General features: G+C 30.4%; 1 protein-coding gene across 5 annotated transcripts in view; it reads left to right on the top strand.

The window, feature by feature from the left end:
- PSME4 (proteasome activator subunit 4) overlaps nt 1-20,368 on the top strand; it is a 104,389-nt gene that overhangs the window by 49,246 nt on the left and 34,775 nt on the right. For all 5 annotated transcript variants that reach the window (XR_004231704.1, XR_004231705.1, XM_031950470.1 and 2 more), the window contains 10 exons: nt 499-714; nt 2,515-2,672; nt 3,782-3,877; nt 12,796-12,851; nt 13,777-13,833; nt 14,498-14,553; nt 14,639-14,737; nt 16,220-16,282; nt 16,429-16,524; nt 17,805-17,936. Coding sequence is in view for 3 of the 5 variants with exons in the window: in XM_031950470.1 (XP_031806330.1) it covers nt 499-714; nt 2,515-2,672; nt 3,782-3,877; nt 12,796-12,851; nt 13,777-13,833; nt 14,498-14,553; nt 14,639-14,737; nt 16,220-16,282; nt 16,429-16,524; nt 17,805-17,936 (1,029 nt within the window). In the remaining 2 variants the exon portion in view is untranslated. The remainder of the gene's footprint in view (nt 1-498; nt 715-2,514; nt 2,673-3,781; nt 3,878-12,795; nt 12,852-13,776; nt 13,834-14,497; nt 14,554-14,638; nt 14,738-16,219; nt 16,283-16,428; nt 16,525-17,804; nt 17,937-20,368) is intronic.

Raw genomic sequence — 20,368 nt, 5'->3', positions numbered from 1 at the left:
TTGGAAAAATATAGACAAAATGAAAGTGTTTGGTACACATAGGGAATTATATAAACCCTTAAAATAAAATGGCACCTTGGAAGAACATAGCCCCATTTATTGTTATTCAGTCATTTCAGTTGTTGCCAACTCTTTGTGATCCCATTTGAGTCTTTCTTAGCAAAGACCTTAGAGTAATTTGTGATTTCCTTCTTTGGCTCATTTTATAAATGAGCAAACTGAGACAAAGTTATGGGACTGTTCCAGATCACATAGATAACTGAGTGTTTGAAGCTGGATTTGAATTCATATCTTCTTGACTTTTAGATCTGGTGCTCTATCAGTTATGCCACCTAGCTGCCCCAGGCCCAGATGATGGGAACTATTTATTTAATATGTTTGTAAATGACTTTAAATAAAACTATTTTTAAAAAGTTTAGACTTCACATTAATGTTTGAGCTATCTGAATTTTCTGACATCATAATCACATAGTAAACTCTTGAAAAATCTTTTATTAGATTACTCGAGTTGATGGAAAGAAGTTGTTGCCTTACAAAGAAGAGCTGGTAAAGATTCTCCATCGAACTTTACATTTAACCTGTAAACAGGGTTACACTTTGTCTTGTAATCTCTTACATCACCTTTTGCGATCTACTACACTTATCTACCCTACGGAATACTGCAGTGTGCCAGGTGGCTTTAACAAACCTCCTTCTGAATACTTTCCTATTAAGGTAAGTTTTTCCTTTATTTCGGATCAGAGAATTATTTTAATCAATGTAATTATTATGAAAAATACAATTAGAGTGTTGACTTGGAAATGTTTGCCATATTATTTTTTTGAAATATTTTCCCCCAGTTACATTTTAAAATAATTATTAACATTCATTGTTGTTACTTTTTTAAGCTTTGTATTCCAAATACTATCCCACCCTTCCTTCCTGTTTTTCCCCCTCCTTCCTCCATGAGAGTAAGCATCTCGTGTAGATTATACATGTGCAATCATGTAAAACATTTTCATCTTAGTCATTTTATAGAAGAAAACTTGAAAAAAGAAAGTAGAGTACATATTCAGACAATATCAGTTCTTTCTCTGGAATTGGATAGCATTTTTCACTATGATTCCTTCAAAATTATCTTGGGTTATTGTATTACTGAGAATAAGTCATTCACAGTTCTTCATTATACAGTATTGCTGTGACTATAGTCGGTACAGTATTCTCCTGGTTCTACTCACTTCACTTTCTATCAGTTCATATAAATCCAGGTTTTTCTGAGATCATCCAGTTTATCATTTCTTTTTTTTTTTGGGGGGGGGGATTAATAAAAGAGGTTTATTACTGAGTTTAGAAGTAGGAGATAGGTGAAGGTAGAGATAAGGAGAGCACTGGACAGAGGGTCCTCACATGGCTGCCATGTTTGGAATCTCTGCCTATCATTTCTTATAGTACAGTAATACTCTATTTGTTCAGCCATTTCTCAACTGATGAGCATCGCCTCAATTTCCAATTCTTTGATACTACAAAATTGCTGCTATAAATACTTTTGCACAAATAGGTCCTTTTCTCTTTTTTTTTTTTAATTTTTTTGGGATACAGACCTTGGGATACAGACAGTGTTATTACTGTGTGTCAAAGGGTTCCTTTGAACATAATTGCAAATTGTTCCCCAGAATGGTTGAATCAGTTCTACTAATAGGGAGAGGATATCCTCTCCAATATTTATTGTTTTCATCTTTGTCAAATTTGCCCACCTGACAGGTATGGGAGTGGTATCTCAGAATTGTTTTAATTTACATTTTTCTAATCAATAGTGATTTAGAACATTTTTTTCATGTGAATATAGATAGCTTTTATTTTTTCATCTAAAAACTGCCTGTTCATATTCTTTGACTATTAATCAATTGGGGAATAACTTGTATTCTTGTAAATTCTATTCATTTTTCTATATATGTATCAGAGATACTTCCTGTAAAATTCCCCCCTAGTTTTCTGTTTTACTTCTAATTTCATTTTATATAATCAAAATTATTTATTTTATATTTTGTAATTCTCTTTATATTTTGTTTGGTCCTAAATTCTTCCCTGCTCCATAGATTTGACTCTTGCATGCTCCCCTAATTTTGCAGGGGTTTTTTTTGGGGGGGGGATGGAAAATGACTTATCGACTTGAAAAGATTTTTGATTCAAATGTTTACATTTTTGTGTAAAATTGATTAATTTGTGCACATATTATAGAATTTGTTCTATTAATAAGCTCAGTAAAGATGTCCAAATTACATATGGGGCTCAACACAAATATATCTTCATTTAATGAATGCCTTTTTTACAAAAGAAATTGACTACTATAGTAGATTTTTTTTTTGTTATAAGGTTGTAGTATTTTATGATAAAATAAATTATCATGTAGGTTTAGATTTGATAGTTTTTATCAATTCTTCCCCTATTGAAAAATAATTTTTTTTAATTTAATGAATAATACATATTTAATAAAATGTTTTATTTACATTTTCTTTGGTACAACTTTGTTTTTAGGACTGGGGAAAACCAGGTGATTTGTGGAATCTAGGTATCCAGTGGCATGTACCTTCACATGAAGAAATAACCTTTGCCTATTATTTACTGGATTCCTTTCTTCAGCCTGAGCTTATCAAGCTCCAACTCTATGCAAATGGAGAAGTAGAAATGTCCAGGTTTGTTCTATCAGTTTGTTTATCCACTTGTGTTATTAGGGGCTATCAGAAGTTTGGCATTAGAATTTATAAATTAAACCTTTTTTTCTTTTTAATGAAATTATTAATATTTATGACATATTTTGCATATTATGACATTGAGAATGTGCCTATCAGAACAGTCCTTTAAAAATTCTTGAATGTAGTACGGTTATTTTAAAAAAATTTTTTGTTTGCCTTCTTAATATTTCAATGTGTTACATAAAAAATGAGATGTTAATTTGATATATAATAAAATAATTTGACTTATGTGAACTTTGGAAGTATATTTGGGTATTTACTGTGAAAAGTATATTTTCTAGACTTAGGAGTAATACTTATATTTTAAAAATGTTATGTTATGTTCCCCAGTCCTAAAAACAATGTTATATTTTTAAAATGTTAACTAAACTAATGTTTAGTTAAGACTAAAATCTTAGTCCAGAGTGGTGGGGTGTGTGTGTAGCAACTATGGACAAATACTCTTTCTAGAAAATATTTTCACAGAAATGTTAAAATTACTATCTAGTCTTCCAGAATTATAAATGAAACACAAAATAATAACATCTTAGCATTGAACCTCACAAAAATGGGAGGGGCTCGCAGGGTAGGTACTGGGAACTGACTATTTGGATGTTACCAATGTATAATAACTTATTTGTGTAGAAGATGTCTGTGGGTGTTTTCCAGTCCAACTCTATGAAAATTATGAAAGAGAATAATTATTTGTCATTCTTATCAGGAATGTTATAAATGTTTGGTTAAAGAGAAACTGTGGGATTCTGAATTGCTTATGTATAGAGTTTTTTTTTTTTTTTAAGAGTCAGTGCATTTTTTCAGAAGATAAATTAGGCAGTAGCTGAGAAACCCTCAGCAGTCTAATATTACCATTTAAAATTCAACATCTGTTTAATTACCTTTTCCTGACACGGGGAATTTGTCTTTTTTTTTGTCTTAATGTTAGATATGTTTGAATTCTAAAGGACTTGAAAAATAAAAATATCTAAAAAGCAAATGTAGTAATTTTATTAGTAAGCCCAAAATTTTTAACATTTCTAAAATATTAAAATACCTCATATTTTTTATTTTAGAGATGATGTACAACAGCGTTTGACCATAGTTCACAACTGTTTGATTGGTTCAGGGAACCTTCTACCCCCTTTGAAAGGAGAGCAGATTACTCATTTGTAAGTATAATTGTTTTACTATTTACTTTACATATATACTGTTTTATCATTGTTAAATCAAAAATATCTAAGGCACAAATTAATTGAGTAAATTTTTTAAAAGACACTACATATATATATATATATATGTATATATATATTATAGATAAAAGTGATAGGAGAATGCATTGACTGAAGTGTTTTAGCTTATCAACTTTAGGCATTTCATTTGTTTATTTAAAAGCTCCTTTACCCCATATTAGATTTAATTGTTACAGATACATTTTCATTATTTTTAAAGAGCAAAGCTAAAATGAGTAATATTTTTGCCTGTAATTTTATCTAGAAACTATTAGTAATGTGTAATACATGGCCAAAAGAATTCAAATGCTTTGAAAGAAATTTTTTTTTTCCTGACAAAAATGGATGCTTAGTCCTTTGAATTTTTCTTCCTTTTACTTCTTACGATCTTCGGATTAAATGGTTTCATAGTTTTACAAGGATTGGCCATGTGGATTGGTATGTTTTGGATTAATATAATCTCATTTTTTAGTTGCCACTTGGGTCAGAAATTGAGTTCAAGTGGAATGTGTAGCACTTAACAATTCTAGCTCACCTAGAAAGCAGATGTGTTTGTTTCTCAAACTGCCATTTCAAGCTGCCATTTTCTTTTCAGCATCCACTTTTTTTTTTTAAGCAACTTATCATGAGACTTCTTAAAAAAAATTCTAATTTTGCTTTATAAAATCTTACTAGATTCTAACAGGACAGTTTGATTACTGGTGCTTATTAAAAGCACTTGAAAAGAAATTTAATTTGCGAAGTTTAAAAGAGTATTTGACATTATTTTTGCCAGTTTGTTAGTTGCATTGTCTTTTTTGCTAAATGAGACTATTATCACCTAATTTTTTTAGCATAAAAATTTAAGTACTGGAAAATTATTTTAGGCCTAAATCCCTTAGATGGTGAGTTAATTTGTGACAAAAATGTCTATTTTTAAGTTTTCCCAGAAATTAATAGTTTTCTTTTTTCAGAACTTCTTTTTTTTTATGTTTGACATCAAATGAATAAACTCTTTGAAATCGATTAAATTTTCCACATATATACTGCTGATAGAATAACTTGATATAAACATACCAATATTTAAAAATATATATAACTCTTGACAGTTTGAGTAAGGCAATACAATGAAATCTTGACTTTGTTGTATTATATCAAATGGGTGGGTTTTTTAATACAGTGTATAACTTGAGTAATTGGTAATTGGAGTTCTTCTTGAGGATGTTGCTTTGAAGATAAGAAGCAGAGTTTTCTTTATCTGGCCTAAGAATCTCTCTTGTGAGGCCAAAAGGATGTTCCATGGAGATAAGACAGTGGGTTTTAGGATCAAATGATGGCCAGGAAATTACTTTAACCTACGGTAGCATTTACTTATTCCATTTAAGGTAGATATGGATATTTTATATATTTTAACTTTTTTTCATTTTTATAATGGTTAATTGAAACAAGAATGAATTAAATGTACATAAAGATGTTGGTGCTTTATGTTTTGATCAGTTGCATATAATAATTTTTTTAACCCTACAATGGCCTTCTCCTGATTAAAAATTTAACACAATTATGTATACTTTTCTGGGATTTCTGGGATCAATAAACTCAGCCTATATTGCCTTGTGGTACATCATCATATATTCCATGAAGTTGATATTATATATTATTTCCCTATTCTTTTAGATCTGCTTTTCTTTTCAAAAAGCTGAATAGCAAGAAAATATTTGTCTAAGGAGTCTTTTAAAATGATAGTGTTGACTTTGTGTTGGAAATTAGACCGAAAAAAAATTAACAAAAATTTGAAGGGATAAAGTTGATTGTTTTCTGCTTTTTATATTCTTTTAGATTAGTGCATTTTCTTTAGAATACTTGATGTGAAATACATTGTGATTTAAAATAATGATGATACATGGTTGAAAAGGAGGGAAAACAAAAATAGCCTTTTCCTTTTGATTGACATTTAAGCAATTTTTTTTTTGTACATTCCACAACTCACAACTTTCTAAAAAGAATTTTTTTCTCTGTATTTAAATTTATAGTAAACTATATTAGATTAGATTTCTAATTTGTGTTATCTTTATCTAAAATGTCAGTCTAAATTATACATATGTTTTATCCAAGTATGATAGGTTGTATTTTACTTCACTATTTTAGGGTCATAATTTCTTCTGTTTAGATAATTCCATCAATATAGATCATAGTTCCTATCGCTCAGAATGTGATCTTCAAGAGTTTTCATGTCTAAATAGTTCATCACCCACTCTGATGAGCCTCTCTTAATTTAGCTGAGACAGCAGACATTTTGACACAAAGAGCTTCATTCAAAACTTTCCAGCTTGGTAAGGAGACCTCCCAAAAATGTGTGTGTTCTCCTAACATAGCTTTTAAGAGCCTGGAATTACCTTTCCACCATAATGAGACATCAGAATAGTACTTCAGTGAAGTTGGTTGATTATTTAAATGCAAAGAGTAATCCAGTTTTCAGTCTTTGCCCTTCCTGAAGGCTCCCGTGTCAGTATAAAGTCTTCTTTAAAAATCGGTACCCAACACATACGGTAACAAAGATTAATTCATTTTTAAATGATTGTGTAGCCAGTGCTTATATTTTTCTTTTTTCAAAACATGCAACAAATCTATAGTACTTTGAATTTCTTTAAATTTTCTAATTTAAAATGATGTTAAATTATAACTTGCAAATATTACATTATTTAAAATTATCTAATATTAGTTTTCTTAGACTAATTCAGGTTGCTTTACAAAATTATTGAGGTCTGTCTTTGCCCTCTACCTACCATTAGAGCAAAAACAGGAAGAGAAGTTCTGTACAATTATTATTTAAGATTACGAATTAATCCATTTATAGTAGAAAAAAACAGTTTTATTTTCCACATGGAACTGTGGAATATGCCTGGATATTAGCTACTCAAGCTTGTGTTATTATGAAATAAATACTCTAGCTAGATGAGAAAAAAAAAAAGAATGTTAATATAATTTTAAAGTGAAGTTTTTCTTATGCCTTGATATAAATTTATTGGTAGTGGCTAAGAATTTTTTTTTCTTGTTTGTAATAGAAATGGACAGGAATTGACCTCCTTGGAGGCAGATAATTAAGTTCTTATTAGTGATTCAATTTTGCATAACATGTTAATATTGCAGTGCTGGTCATGTTTGTTACCTTAAGCTTTTTCTCTTGGATACAACTAGTTGTAACCCAGGCATGCTAGGTGTGGTGGTCCTGTTCTAAAGTTATTGTTTTTTGTGATTTTAAATATTGCTGAGTAGTACCTTAGGTGCCCCATGAGGGATACAGAATTAACTGGAATATTGAATGGTTTTAAAATCTCAGAACAGCTGTTGAGTGAGAACCTCTATGTGTTTTGAGGGTTTTTTTTTTTTTTTTTTTTGAGTGGCAAAAGTTGAATGGATATTGATGATTTTGTACCCTGAAATATATTAGAAAGAAACAGCTATATTAAATGTTGCTCGGCTTGTATTCTTGTTTTAGAAATATAAGGTTACTATGATAGCTATCTTAACTACTAATTGAGCTCAGTTGTCTCCTATTTCGAAGGGCATGTAAAACATCAACCCCATGGGACTGTGAAGGACAAGTGATGTCTTAACTACAACATTTTTAACTTCCAACAATTTAGTCCCCCAAAATACCAGAGTGCTGCACTTGCCTTTCAAAATAGGAGAGTCAAAACATGTTTCTTAATTTAGAATTAAAACTTTTGCCCTTACAATCCCAAATAATGAGTGATATTAGGTAGCCTTGCCGTTGTAAAAGCTAGACTAGGCACTCCTCCAAGGCTAAAGAGAAAGTGTCCTTATCCAGAACACAATCTTTATTAGTTGCCCAGGGATGTTCCTTTGAAACTATAACCCACTATAACAGTCCTAACCAGTTTCATGGGATATGAAAAACAGGGTTACTCAAGGTAGAGGAGTCCCCAATTTTCTAATACTGCTTTATTATCCTTGGTGTCCCCTTTCCTCTGATAGAAATGTTATAAAAGCTTTCTTAAGAACTCAGCTCTTACTATCTTTTCACTCAAGAAATCTGATACTTAAGGTCTAGAACAAGACCATTTCTTTTATATGTGAAAGGATGTGATGTTATGCAATGAGGGGCAGGGCTAGCTAACCTCTCTTGGCACCTCCAGGAAACTACCCAGCTCTGCTGGGGGAGCTGCACACAGAAAAGGAAACAGTTACTACTCCACGGTGAGTAACCCTGTTTTCTCCTTTTTTTTCACCTTCCAACTGTTTTCTTTGATTTTTAAAATTTTGTATGTCAACCATGGAAATAATTACTATGGCCCACAATCTGCTCTTAAACTTAGCAGCATGTAAGAATTTTTTTTTCTTTTGATGTAGAAACAGAATGTACACATGATAGAATAGATCCAACATCTCATTTATGTTTATAGATACTGTTAACTAGGATTGCAGTTGATAATAAAAGATAGAATTAGCCTAATTGTGTTTCATGAAAAGCTAGTATTAATAAATATGGAAGATAAAATAACCCAGTAACTCCTAGTGACTTTATTTTTAGCGCTGTAAAAAAGTTTATTTTTAGCATCTTCAAGATAAACCAAAATAGTTTTATACTAATTCAATTGTAGTTCTATGTATGCGACTTCATCTAGCGTCTGTATTTAATTTGCATGCATGTTTTGTTTTTATGTTGAATCATTTTACTTCTCCATTCTGTTTTCCCATGCTAAAGAGTTTACTTTCTTGAAGGTAAATGGTTCTGAAGAAAATTATCTAAAGGCAAAAAGCACACTTAAAAATGAAAGCATATAAGATCTAATACAACAGAAGGGAATGTACCCATTATTTAAAAACAAGGGGTTAGTGGCCAAAAGTTGATAAATAAATAAATAAAACTGACCTTGCTACAGCTACAAAAAGCTGACAAAATACAGTTTGGGTGACTATATTTTTCTGATTTTCTATGCTGGAATTCTTTCTCAATCTATCTCTTTTATGGCAATATACTTCTTGGGTATCTAATTTTACTGAGAGTATCCATCATACAGGTTCAACAAAGACCAGTCAGTGTGGAAAACATCTTATATAATTCCTAAGCCTTTTTAGCCCACATATATTCTTAAGCCCACATATTTAGCCCACATAAATAACAAAACTTGCTTTATCAATCTGTGCCCCCAAAAGTCATGCTCCTAAAGTGAGAAATCTTCATAAGAAAAATTAAATGTGTCTGTTTATATGCCCAGAAAAATAAACACATAATTGTAATATTTTAGAAGACAAATAGCATATTAATCTATTTAGAAGCCTTTTTTTTTTCCTTTTAGTTAAAACTTTGGCCATACAAAATAGTAGAAAGCTGATATTTTAGGTAAATTAAGGAAATTTAGAGTAGCAGATAAACAAGAGAAATTGATGTTGGAATTATATAGATGAAAATTTATTTTAAAAAATATTTATAAACACATGCTAAAAAGTAATACCAAACTGACTTCATATAAAGAATTTTAAAAGTAGATGTATTTGCTACAATTTTATACAATATGTAGCCATTTTTTCATTGATCGAAAGTTCCTCACCACTATCTTGTGAAAGTAGTACGCTTGGACTCCAGGATGTCAGTAGTATTTTGAAGCTAAGAAGAAAGTTAATACAGGTGGGTCTCTCTCAGTTGCAAAGCTTGGAAAGCTCTGATACTTTATGGGATCCGCCACTCCTACTTGTTCCCCCACCTAGATGCTTCTGTTCCTGTGGCAAACAATTCAAGTTCTTTTGGGTAAGGGAACTCTAAGCATGTGTGTTTAGGATAGGAATTGGTTCCATAGGAATTTAGGATTAGAAAGGTCCTTGCAGGAACCAAATGAAGGGAATTTGTTTTCTTTACTACTGCACCAACAATAGCTATACCTGGCACAGGCTTCTGCTAGAGTGCAGGCCAACAGAAAAGTTGCTTGTGCTTGTGTTGCTTCTGAGGAAATAGGCAAGGCTTTACTTGTATCTATGCTACTAGGAATAAAAATTTGTAGACTTAAGTTAGATTTCACATACAAGCAGTACAACTTATATAGAGTGTCTCAAAAGTCACAGTACTATTTTAATATGGAAGTTTAAAACAATACCAAGACTTTTGAGACACATATTTGAACTAGTGAAGCAAAGGATAAAGGTGTGTTGTGTGACTGTGGTTCAAAAGGATATGAGTGTGAAGTTTTGCTTATCTGTAGTCTACTAACAGATTTCTTCTACCAGTAAGGTGTTCATTTTTTCTGCCTCACACTAGCTCAGCAATGATCTATTAAAAAAATCAAGTAGGTAGGAATATAATTGAGAGACCTCTTACATAGAGCAAGTATATGAAAAAAAGTCAGAGATATGGGGGAATAAAACCTAAAATAGGAATGTGCATAGATAGATATTGCCCATTGTCTTCCAATATCCTAAAACTTTTCTCTGGATTTAAAAGTTGTATCTTATGCAGAATTTTTATAGTGAGTATCATCTAACTTTACTTTTAAAGTTACGTCAGTTATTAATTTTTAAAGTATTTAAGTAGTAATTGATTTGTTCATTAAGGTTAAAGATCTTGTTTAATTAAAAAAAAAAATCCCTTCCTATGGATTCTTTACGGGAGTCAAGAACTGATACTAGGAATCCTGAAATTATATCTTAATGAAAGCCATAAAAATGGAAATTCTTGATTTGTTATTAAAATAATGTATTCTTTAAATATCAAAACTGTATTTTAAATAATATTTAATAAGATATTTCTTTTGGAAAATTCATTATAACAGGAATTGGAACCATTATAGTAAAAAAAAAATGTTCAAACCTTCCTCCCTGTTTTGATCATTCCCAAAGTAATGACGGTTTAATCTTATTATATTTGCTACTGTGAATAACAATCAGAGGTGGTTTTTTTTGTTTTGTTTTTGTTTTAGTCTTTGTAATAATCATTCATTATGATGAAAAAATAATGCCTATTTACTGGTAAGTGGCAGAGTAGGAATATGAACCATGATCCGTTTTTTGCCCTGTCTATATTACTACCAATTTGCAGTGTTAATATGATGACATCGTTTTTTGACAAAAACCTTATTTGTAGCCAGCTTGGTTTGAAAGGGGATAGGTATATTGATTGGGATATGAATTCAGGCTCTTTATTTACTTTTCATTAGATTGGGAAACCTCTACTCTCAAGTGACACAAAATCTCCACCCCCCAAAAAAGAAAAAAGACAGAAAATAATTTGGGCATTCTCATTGAGGATATGATAAAGATATTTAACATGGTGTTTATTTTTTTTTATTTGTCAATTTTATATTTTCTAGGCTCTGAACTATTTATTTGGTTGTGTTATTGCCCTTTAAATGTATGCTATTTTGGGGGATAATTATGTTTACAAATAATTTCTGGAGAAATTTTGGCATTACAAAAATTATTTAATACTTTTTAGTTAAGTTGTAGGAGTCTGTGTAATCATCTTAATAGAGTAAACACTTAAGTGACAAAGTTGAGTCTCCGAGCTTTGCAAATGAGAGTGGCCTGTCTATTCAGTGAATTGTGTTGAAGGATTAAATTAGTAAGAACTCTTCAAGTTCAGTTGAAAATTGGGTATTCTAAAACAAAAAAGTTGCATGCCCTAAAATTTTATAAGCTTTGAAACCAGCCTATTGGAGAAAAAAATAATTACTCCAAGGTTGTACTTTATGGATTCATGTCTCCCCAAAGTTTTAATGACTTCTCAGCCACCAGAATTAGGAAAATAATATGGTAAATTAGTAGAATTTAAATGGTCATAAGTATTTAAGTAAACTTCTAAAATCCTTAACTGTGTCAAACCTAGATTGACGAGGTATTCTATTTTACTACCATTTTAAGTGCTCTTCATCTATAGTATTAATATAGAGTATTCAAACATGTCTGGCAGAAAAAATTTTTTCCTCCCTAGTACCATGCAGTTTATGTATGAAGACTATGCATTCTTTTTTTGGACTACATGTGCTTATCCCTAATATGCACATAATATGCCTAATTGTGTCCTTCAATTATTGTCTTATTGTGGCATTTCTGCCCAAGTTTTCTCTTAAACTATATCTTCATTTTGACTACGCATTAGGGAAAAAAACGAATTACAAAACTTTGTAAATAAATTACAAATTACAAAATGTTGGAAAAATAATTTTTAATTGCTTATATTTTACTTAAGGTATTAACCATTAAGCTACAAAATCTGTGCCTGTATGTGTGAAGAAAGATCTTAATTTATAATCTCTATAAACATTCAGAACAGCTGAACTTAGTGTCAACATTTATGGAAAATCTATTTTGAAGTTTTTTTAAATCTCGAAACCCTTAGGTTTTTATTTATATGTGTGTCTTGGGATTCTGGAAGAATTCAGGCTTCAAAATGTAGATATAGATATATGATGTGGCAAAAGGAAGGAGTAGAATTACCTAAAAATATAATTTGTTCCCCACCCTGAAAAAATCTGAATTACAAGTGTCTAGTTTAGTTGCCATTATTAATGCAGTTGAAAGCAGAAGCATTTTTTCTAGTTTGAGATTTAAGTAAATGTACAGCAGTTTTAAAATGTGTAACTCTTAAATAATATTGAAATGTGTTTAATTTGGAGTTGAATTTTCTTTTGTTATTAAATTTAAAGCTTTCCTTATTTAAGGATGATTATAACAATTACTATGAATCATCAGAAGGTTCAGGTAAAACCCTACTGTTCATTAGAAAGCACTGAAAATATGTAATTTATATTCCTCTGAATAGTATTATCTTTGTTTTACTAAAACTATTATAGCCCCCCAAAATCTTTTACATAGAGTTTTTATCTGGCATTGTTTCTAAAACAAAATACGTCTTTGTTTTTATTCAGGGTGCCAAGTATGGTATCTTTGGAAGAAACAAAATTGTACACTGGTCTTGACTATGGTAAGCAAATATTAATAAATTAAATTATGAAGATTTGTTTCAGGCTGTAACTATTGTGAAGGGTCTATAAATCTAGATAAATGTATAACTGTGATTGAGCCTAGCTGGCTTCTATGGACATTTAAAATTAATGTAAATTAATGTAAGACTTTTGCTGAGCCCATATTTCTTTTTCTGGAGGAGCCAGGGGAGAGATATGACTCAAGAGTCTTCCAAACCTTCTGACCCTTCTAAAGTGAAGGTTCAGAAAATCTTGAAATAAAATAAAGGCTGTGTTCATTCTAATTGAATATAAGAAATAAGGGCATAAAACAGAGTTTTTAAAAAGTCTTTATTTCACAGCAACAACCAAAAAAATCCTCAGGCATAACAGTATGGCAATATTTTCCCAAATTCAGTTGAATGAAACAAAAATCAGGAAGTCTTAATGCTTTATATATGTTTTAACATTTTTTGATAAATAGCCAAAATAACACCAATAAGTATTAAATGTATCTAAATTAATGAAATTTTACTTCCTTTTCTAGAGCGTTTGACTTAATGCTGGAAATAATTTTATTTAAGCATTAGAAAACATTCATAACTTCTTCAGTTTCATGGTCTTTTCAGCTAATTATTAAAACAAGAAGGATATTGTTAGCAAGAGTTTTAAACATACTTCCTGCAACTCCAAGTCTGTCTCTAGAGAACTATCAGTGCATCCTGAGCAACAAGAGATTTTTTGAAGTTATTCTAAATTGTATATTACAGTCATCAATCTTTAATTCAATTTAGAAGAGTAGTAAAGAAAATTGAAATACCTTGAACCATGCTCAGTTTAAAAAAAACAAAAAAAACAGTTCTTCCTATTTTGAACTAGAACTATTTTAGATAGAAGATCATTGAAGATCTCTAAAATTTCTTCTTCTTTTTTTTTTTTTAATAGATTTTTCTAGAGAGAATCACCGAGAAGCAATTGCTAAGGTTATAAGAAAGCTTCTCCGTAAGTACTTTCATGTCTTCCTTCCTGTGGCAGGTAGTTAGGAAGATTTACTAAGTATCCTCTATGATTCATGATTCATGATTCATTTTAGATTATTTTGAAGTTTCTTCTACCAATACCATTTGGCACATTTTTCTTTGGTGTTTAACTATAGAGTGTTGCCTGGGACACTGAGAGGTTGAGAGATATGCCCAGGTACAAGATGGTAAATATGTGCCAAATGTAGGATATGGATCCAAATCTTTTTGACTTGAAATGTTTGTTTATATGCTTTATGGAAACAGATTTGCTTACAGTAATGCTTAAGGAGCTAAGATTTCCTCAGTGTAGAGAATTTCTGACATTAGAAGGTAGATACTCCCTCCATCATTACTAAAGGGAAATTAAGCACTTCCCTTTTTAAAGGTATCTTGGATATAACTTAGCAACTAAATCATAAAGAAACCTGAGGTACATAAGAGTTTAAAGTAATTGACAAAATAACTCGGCTAATCAAGGTCAGAGGCAGACATGTGGTCACATCTTCCTAAATCCAAGTGTAGTACTTTATTCACTATGTCAGATTGCCTCTTTTCAAGATTCTCATAGTGAATTCAAATGACAGTGAATATAATGCTAACATGGTACTAAAATTTTAACCTGAACTCTTGCACTCTAATCATAGATCACATACTTGATAACTCTGAAGATGATACCAAATCATTGTTTCTTATCATAAAGGTACAGTTGCTATTTGATAGATTCATAATTTGGTGTATAATCAGTCTTGGCTTATTGGTAAAATTTATAAAATTTTAAACTACAGATCATAGGGGACCTCTTGCAATTTCAAGGTTCTCACAAGCATGAATTTGACTCACGATGGAAGAGTTTTAACCTAGTGAAGAAGTCAATGGAGAATCGGGTCAGTATTTTCACAATTAAATCATTAAAAACATTTTATTATGAGAAGGTAACAATTCTAAATATTCAGTGGTTACATAATTTGGAGAATGTTTTATGTGAAAGCATTCTGCTTAGGAGATTTTCTATGAACACGAAAATGAAGCATATTATTGATACATACCATGAGTATTATTGGAAAGAAAATGTGTAATTTAAATTTAGATGTATAACAAAATTGTTGCCCATGATGTTTGTTCATTTGGAAGACTTTTTTTTTTTTAATTTTCACCTTTGAACTCACAGAAAAATGTCTTTGAACTAGCAAGTATACCTTTATCAATCATAAACTGCAGGCTTATCAGAAAACCACTAGATTATTAGAGACCATTCAGATATTAAATGATCTAGAAAAATAAGATAAGAATATTAAAAAACAGAATGAATGAAAGGCATATTTTAAGGGTTTAACCCAGAGAAATACTATATAATTTTGTTAGAGCTTAAGAAATAAACAGAAAATTATTATATGTAAGAAGCACTTTTATGATAAAAAAGAATTTTCCCTTACCTTAAAGAGGGAAATTTTATACGGATTATGAAAATAGTGGAGTTTTTCCAATATTTCTTTTGCTGTAGCTTTTACTTTAATTCTGACATTTACTGCTAACTAATTTGAATTATCTGTAGAGTAGTTGTACACTGATTTTAGCATTCATTAATATCGAGTTGAGTATAATTATACTATTATAACCCTTAAAAAAAAACTTTATTTTTTTTATTTTTTTTTTTTTGACCTAGCTTTATGTAAGGGAACTTTTATAATGTGATTCCAAATGAATCATGACTATTGGATATGAAAATTTTATACATTTTCTGTGCAATTCCCAAAACTATACTAGATAATGCAGCAAGGTATCGTTTCTAGTATCCAGGAGTCTTATAGCCCCTCTTATTTTCCTCCCTTTTCCCCTCAAAAAATCTTGAAAATCTTAGCAGTTAATAAGCTGGGTAGTATGAGTATATATATCTCAACTGTGAAATTGAATATGAAGTAAAATTTACATATATGTACATTATGTATTTGTGATTCTGTGTTTATAAAATACATAACAAATTTGTAATGTGTGCTGTGTGTGTGTGTGTGTGTGTGTGTGTGTGTGTGTGTTTCTTTGAGAGACTATTAAGGTTTCTAAGCAATTTGCCCCTTAGATTTTGAGTTTGCCTAGATAGAAAGCTGATACCAGATTTTCCTCCAGAAGATTCTCTCATGGCCTTATCAAAGATCAACGAATTAATTGGTTGGATGGATCATTCTGTGCAAGAATATTTCTTACATGCTGAAACAAGAGCAACCACAATTCTAGCTCTTTATATGTAAAAACTATACGAGTGATTATAGGTTGATTATAGGCAGTCATCTTGTTGACTGCCACTTAATTTTGGCTAAAAGAACACAAAGAAATGATTACATTTGAGTCACTTGTTATTTCTTATTTTTCAGCTCCAAGGGAAAAAACAGCATATCAGAGCATTGCTAATTGATAGAGTAATGTTGCAGCATGAGGTAATTTTTTTTTCTTCTTATTCATTTCTGATCATTCTTAACATAAAAATGTTTAATCATTTGAGTTCTCACAAATTACAGTTCTATTATAGACAATATGAATTTTTTTCAAAACTTTCTTTTTTGTATTCCATTCTTTTGTTTAGCTGAGAACACTAACTGTTGAAGGTTGTGAATACAAAAAAGTACACCAGGATATGATCAGAGACCTTCTTCGTTTGTCTACAAGTTCATATGGCCAGGTAGCAATTTCCTGCATGTTCAGATAGTGCTACATTAGTATTGCCATTCAGAATTTCATCATCATTTTTGTGTGGCCTTAGTTGTTGAAGGCAGCAGACTCTCAAAGCTAGAAGTTTAAGTAAGAGCCAGATCATATGACTGTGTATATCATCAGAGAATCAACCAGGTTTAAATCAAAGAGATTTAACAACTTGGTCATTGATTTGTGGGGGGTAAGAGTTGGTTGATTGTTGAAGTATTATTCTACATTGGTGGAGAGGATTAAAAAATCGACTCTTCAAGGGTAGAAGTGAACAACTGGCAGTTAAACTTCCACTTTGAACTCTTGAGATTGTCCATATTGTATGATCCTAACTAACTGGTGGCATAGAATATTAAAGCCTGAAGGAATCTTATTATCTAGCTCAAATTCCTTTTTTTTTTTTTTTTAAACATGAGAAAACTAAGGGTCATAAATAATAGCATAACTGACTTTATACAGCTGGTTAATGTAGGATAAGGACTGACCCTAATTCTGCTATTTTTCCTTTGTGCCACTTTTCCTTATTTTCCTTACTATGCTTAACTTCTACTGATAAGGGAAAGAGTAAGGAATTATATTGAAATTCAAGTACCAGGAAGATTTGTGAGGTCAAGTTTTTTAGAAAGTTTAAAGTGTTGCATTATACCTATAAGGAATAGGTTTCAAGGAAGAAGAGAATAATGCGTAATATTTCTTGAAGTAGCTTTTTATAAGTTTGTTATTTTAGCGAGTTCCTAAGAATTCAAGCATATTTATGTATATGAATTAGATCTACTAGAAATGAACTATTTTTATACTAACCACTATTTCATATGGTTTATTTCGTCACAGCCATAAATGAAAATAAACAGGATTTCAATATAAAAATTTCATTTTAAAAAATTTATAGTTAATTAAACTAACATAATCTGGATAATTATCTCAGTAGAAATATATTTTAAACCTGAGAAGGATATCATCTAATTCAGATCCCTCCTATATAAGTAAGGAAACTGAAACCCAAAAATGTCAAATGACTTACTCAATATCTTACTCAATATTAATCAGCAATTTAGTGAGAGGGATATCTCAGGGACTTGGGGGGAAAATGTTTAAACTTTGCAAAGAGTCTTGCATGTTATAAAATACATTTTATATGCTTATTAGCCTATTTTCCAGCTACAGACAATTCACTTTATCAGTTAGTTGTAGATTTTTTTTTTTTTTTTGTATTTTGTGACCTTTGTTGATAACATACCTTGTTGATTCTTTCCCTAGGTTAGGAATAAAGCTCAACAAACATTTTTTACAGCTCTGGGAACATATACGTTTTGTTGCAGAGATATTATTCCTTTGGTTTTAGAATTTTTGCAGCCAGACAGACAAGATGTCACTCAACAGCAATTCAAAGTAGGTTCTTCTTTCTCCTTTTCTGAGTAACATTGTTATTTATACATGAAAAGTTGGAGATATAAAGGATTCAGTGCCTATGGATTATGTATGCTGTCAAAAGGTTTTTTCCCTTTGTTTATTACTACTTAAAACTAGGGTTCTCAGAATTTTTGTATATGTAGGGAGACATTTCACATTAAACTAAACTTTTATAGATAGTAGATAGTGGTACTAAATATCAGGATTTTTTCTCCCTTGCATTTCCATATCAATTGTGTATCAAACATTAAAATGTTAGCTTTTTTTTTTTTTTAAAGTATGTGGTTGCTGTCAAAGAGCTTCATAATGAAACCTATATTAGATATGATAATTAACTTTCTAAGATTTTTTTTATTTTGATTTCCCACTATTAAGGGATGATTATTATTATTTTTTTATATTTGCTTTAACATTTTGGTATTCACATTTAAAGACCTTAAGGGAAGGTCCCACTACTCAAAGTAGAATTTTCTTACTCGAGTATCATGATTTGTCAAAATCTCACAAATGAATAAGAAGGGATTAGAGGAAGGTAGAGGAATAAAAATGAGTAGTTTCAGTGGTTTTTAAGTCATTGTATCTCTCAAAGTGAAAAAAAATCACAAAATTTTGGAAATTACAATAAGCTTTAGGTTTAAATGAAATTTGAAAAATTTTCATGTATTTTTTTTTTTTTTTTTGTAAATGCCATTCATTATAAATTTGCTAAAACCATAGAACCATTTTTTTTTTTTTCATACTGGTTAAACAGAATTAAGCCCAAGTTAGAAATAATTCTAATACTTATATTTCTAATATATTTGGGATTTTATACATGAATAGTGTGTGGGACATTTTTAGACTATCACAATTTTGTTACTAATGGTTCTGTTTTCTTGTTCTTCAAGCTTTCTGTTTTATATATAAAATTTACAAAGGGGAGAAAAGCCAAGAAATATAAAGGATGTTAATTATTATGCATATATTTATAGTCTGTGGAGACAAATAGACAATTAGTAACTGATTGGGTCTCTAGGTTAATGAGAAAGCAACTAGTCTCATATTTTCTGCTTAAGACATTGGCATGTTGCAAGACAGGTAGCAAAGCAGAAGTGTTATGTGTGGTTGTCTGTCGACTTCATGAGATTCCAGTCTGTGTTTTAACAAGCACCATTTATATTGTACTGACAAATCAAGAAGCAGCAAGGAATAGGTAAGTAAAGTTGCTGAGTCATGATTCATCAGTCAATAAATATTATTACATGCCTGTTATATACCAGCCACTGTATTGAGTGACTGGAGAGCAGATGTTCATATGGAACTAGCCCAGTAATGACTTTTCCTTTCCAAAGAAATAGTGAAATAACTGAATGAAGATATATGTTATGAATGGTTAAAATTAAATTAGATTTAGGAAAATGTGTATACTGCCTTTTTATTTGCAGTAGATTAAAATAATATCTTATTTTCACATTTTTTGTATTAAATCATTTCTTTCAGAAGTAAATTTGGTTAATGTTTTGGCCTAAGCAGAATATCATATTAAAAATATTTCTCACATAATGGTTTTGCTTAAAGGTGTTCTCATTGGGAACAAAATAATATTCATTCTTGTTATGCTCCTAATAAAATTTTCAAATTTCAGAATGTTACATAAGCAGATAAGAGAATGTTGCTGAGCAGTAACCTGTTTAAACAAAGAAAACTCAATCTTTAATCATTTATTTCTTTTAATCTTAGTTCTTAGGCACGTTACTATATTTTTGTTTAAAAATACTTTTGTATTTCATATCTGTGATCAAATAGAGCTTGTGTTATTTACTTTGAACTATCAAAAGATTACTTTTTTAAATTCTAGTATTTTTCATTAGAAAAATAGCACTTTGCAAAAGCAGTTTGCCTTTTATCAGAATGCAAAATAAACAATACATAATTAAGTAGTTTTTATAATTTAAAAAATAGTTTAATAAGCCGAGTTTTAGAAACTCTTTAAAGATCATTTCAGTAAATAGGGTTTATTATTAATATGTATTAGCAGTATGACTTTAAAAATTAACATAAATCACACATAGCAAAATGGAATAATCTAAGGAAAATGCCTTTTTTAGAAACAAATCTTAGGTTAAAATTTCAAATATTTATAGTTCTTATACTTCTAGTAATCATTGGAAATACTGGCTATGATTAATTATTTGGAGCAGTTATTTTCATTACATGGCAAATATCTGTCATTTCACTTAAAAGCAGGGCCTTCCTATTTCATCTATTATGGAAGTGCAACAGTGACTCACAAATCCTATCTCATTATTGATCAGTCCTATTATTTTTATCTGCTCCATTTTCACCTGGACCTTTTTAGGCAGTCTAGTGGCTGAATTTTTCAGGGGCTTAACACATTAACTCTCTCATATTGTATGATCCTAACAAACTGG

Source organism: Sarcophilus harrisii, chromosome 2 (assembly GCF_902635505.1).
Source record: "Sarcophilus harrisii chromosome 2, mSarHar1.11, whole genome shotgun sequence".
NCBI lineage: Eukaryota > Metazoa > Chordata > Mammalia > Dasyuromorphia > Dasyuridae > Sarcophilus > Sarcophilus harrisii.
This window is presented reverse-complemented; position numbering and strand designations above follow the sequence as displayed.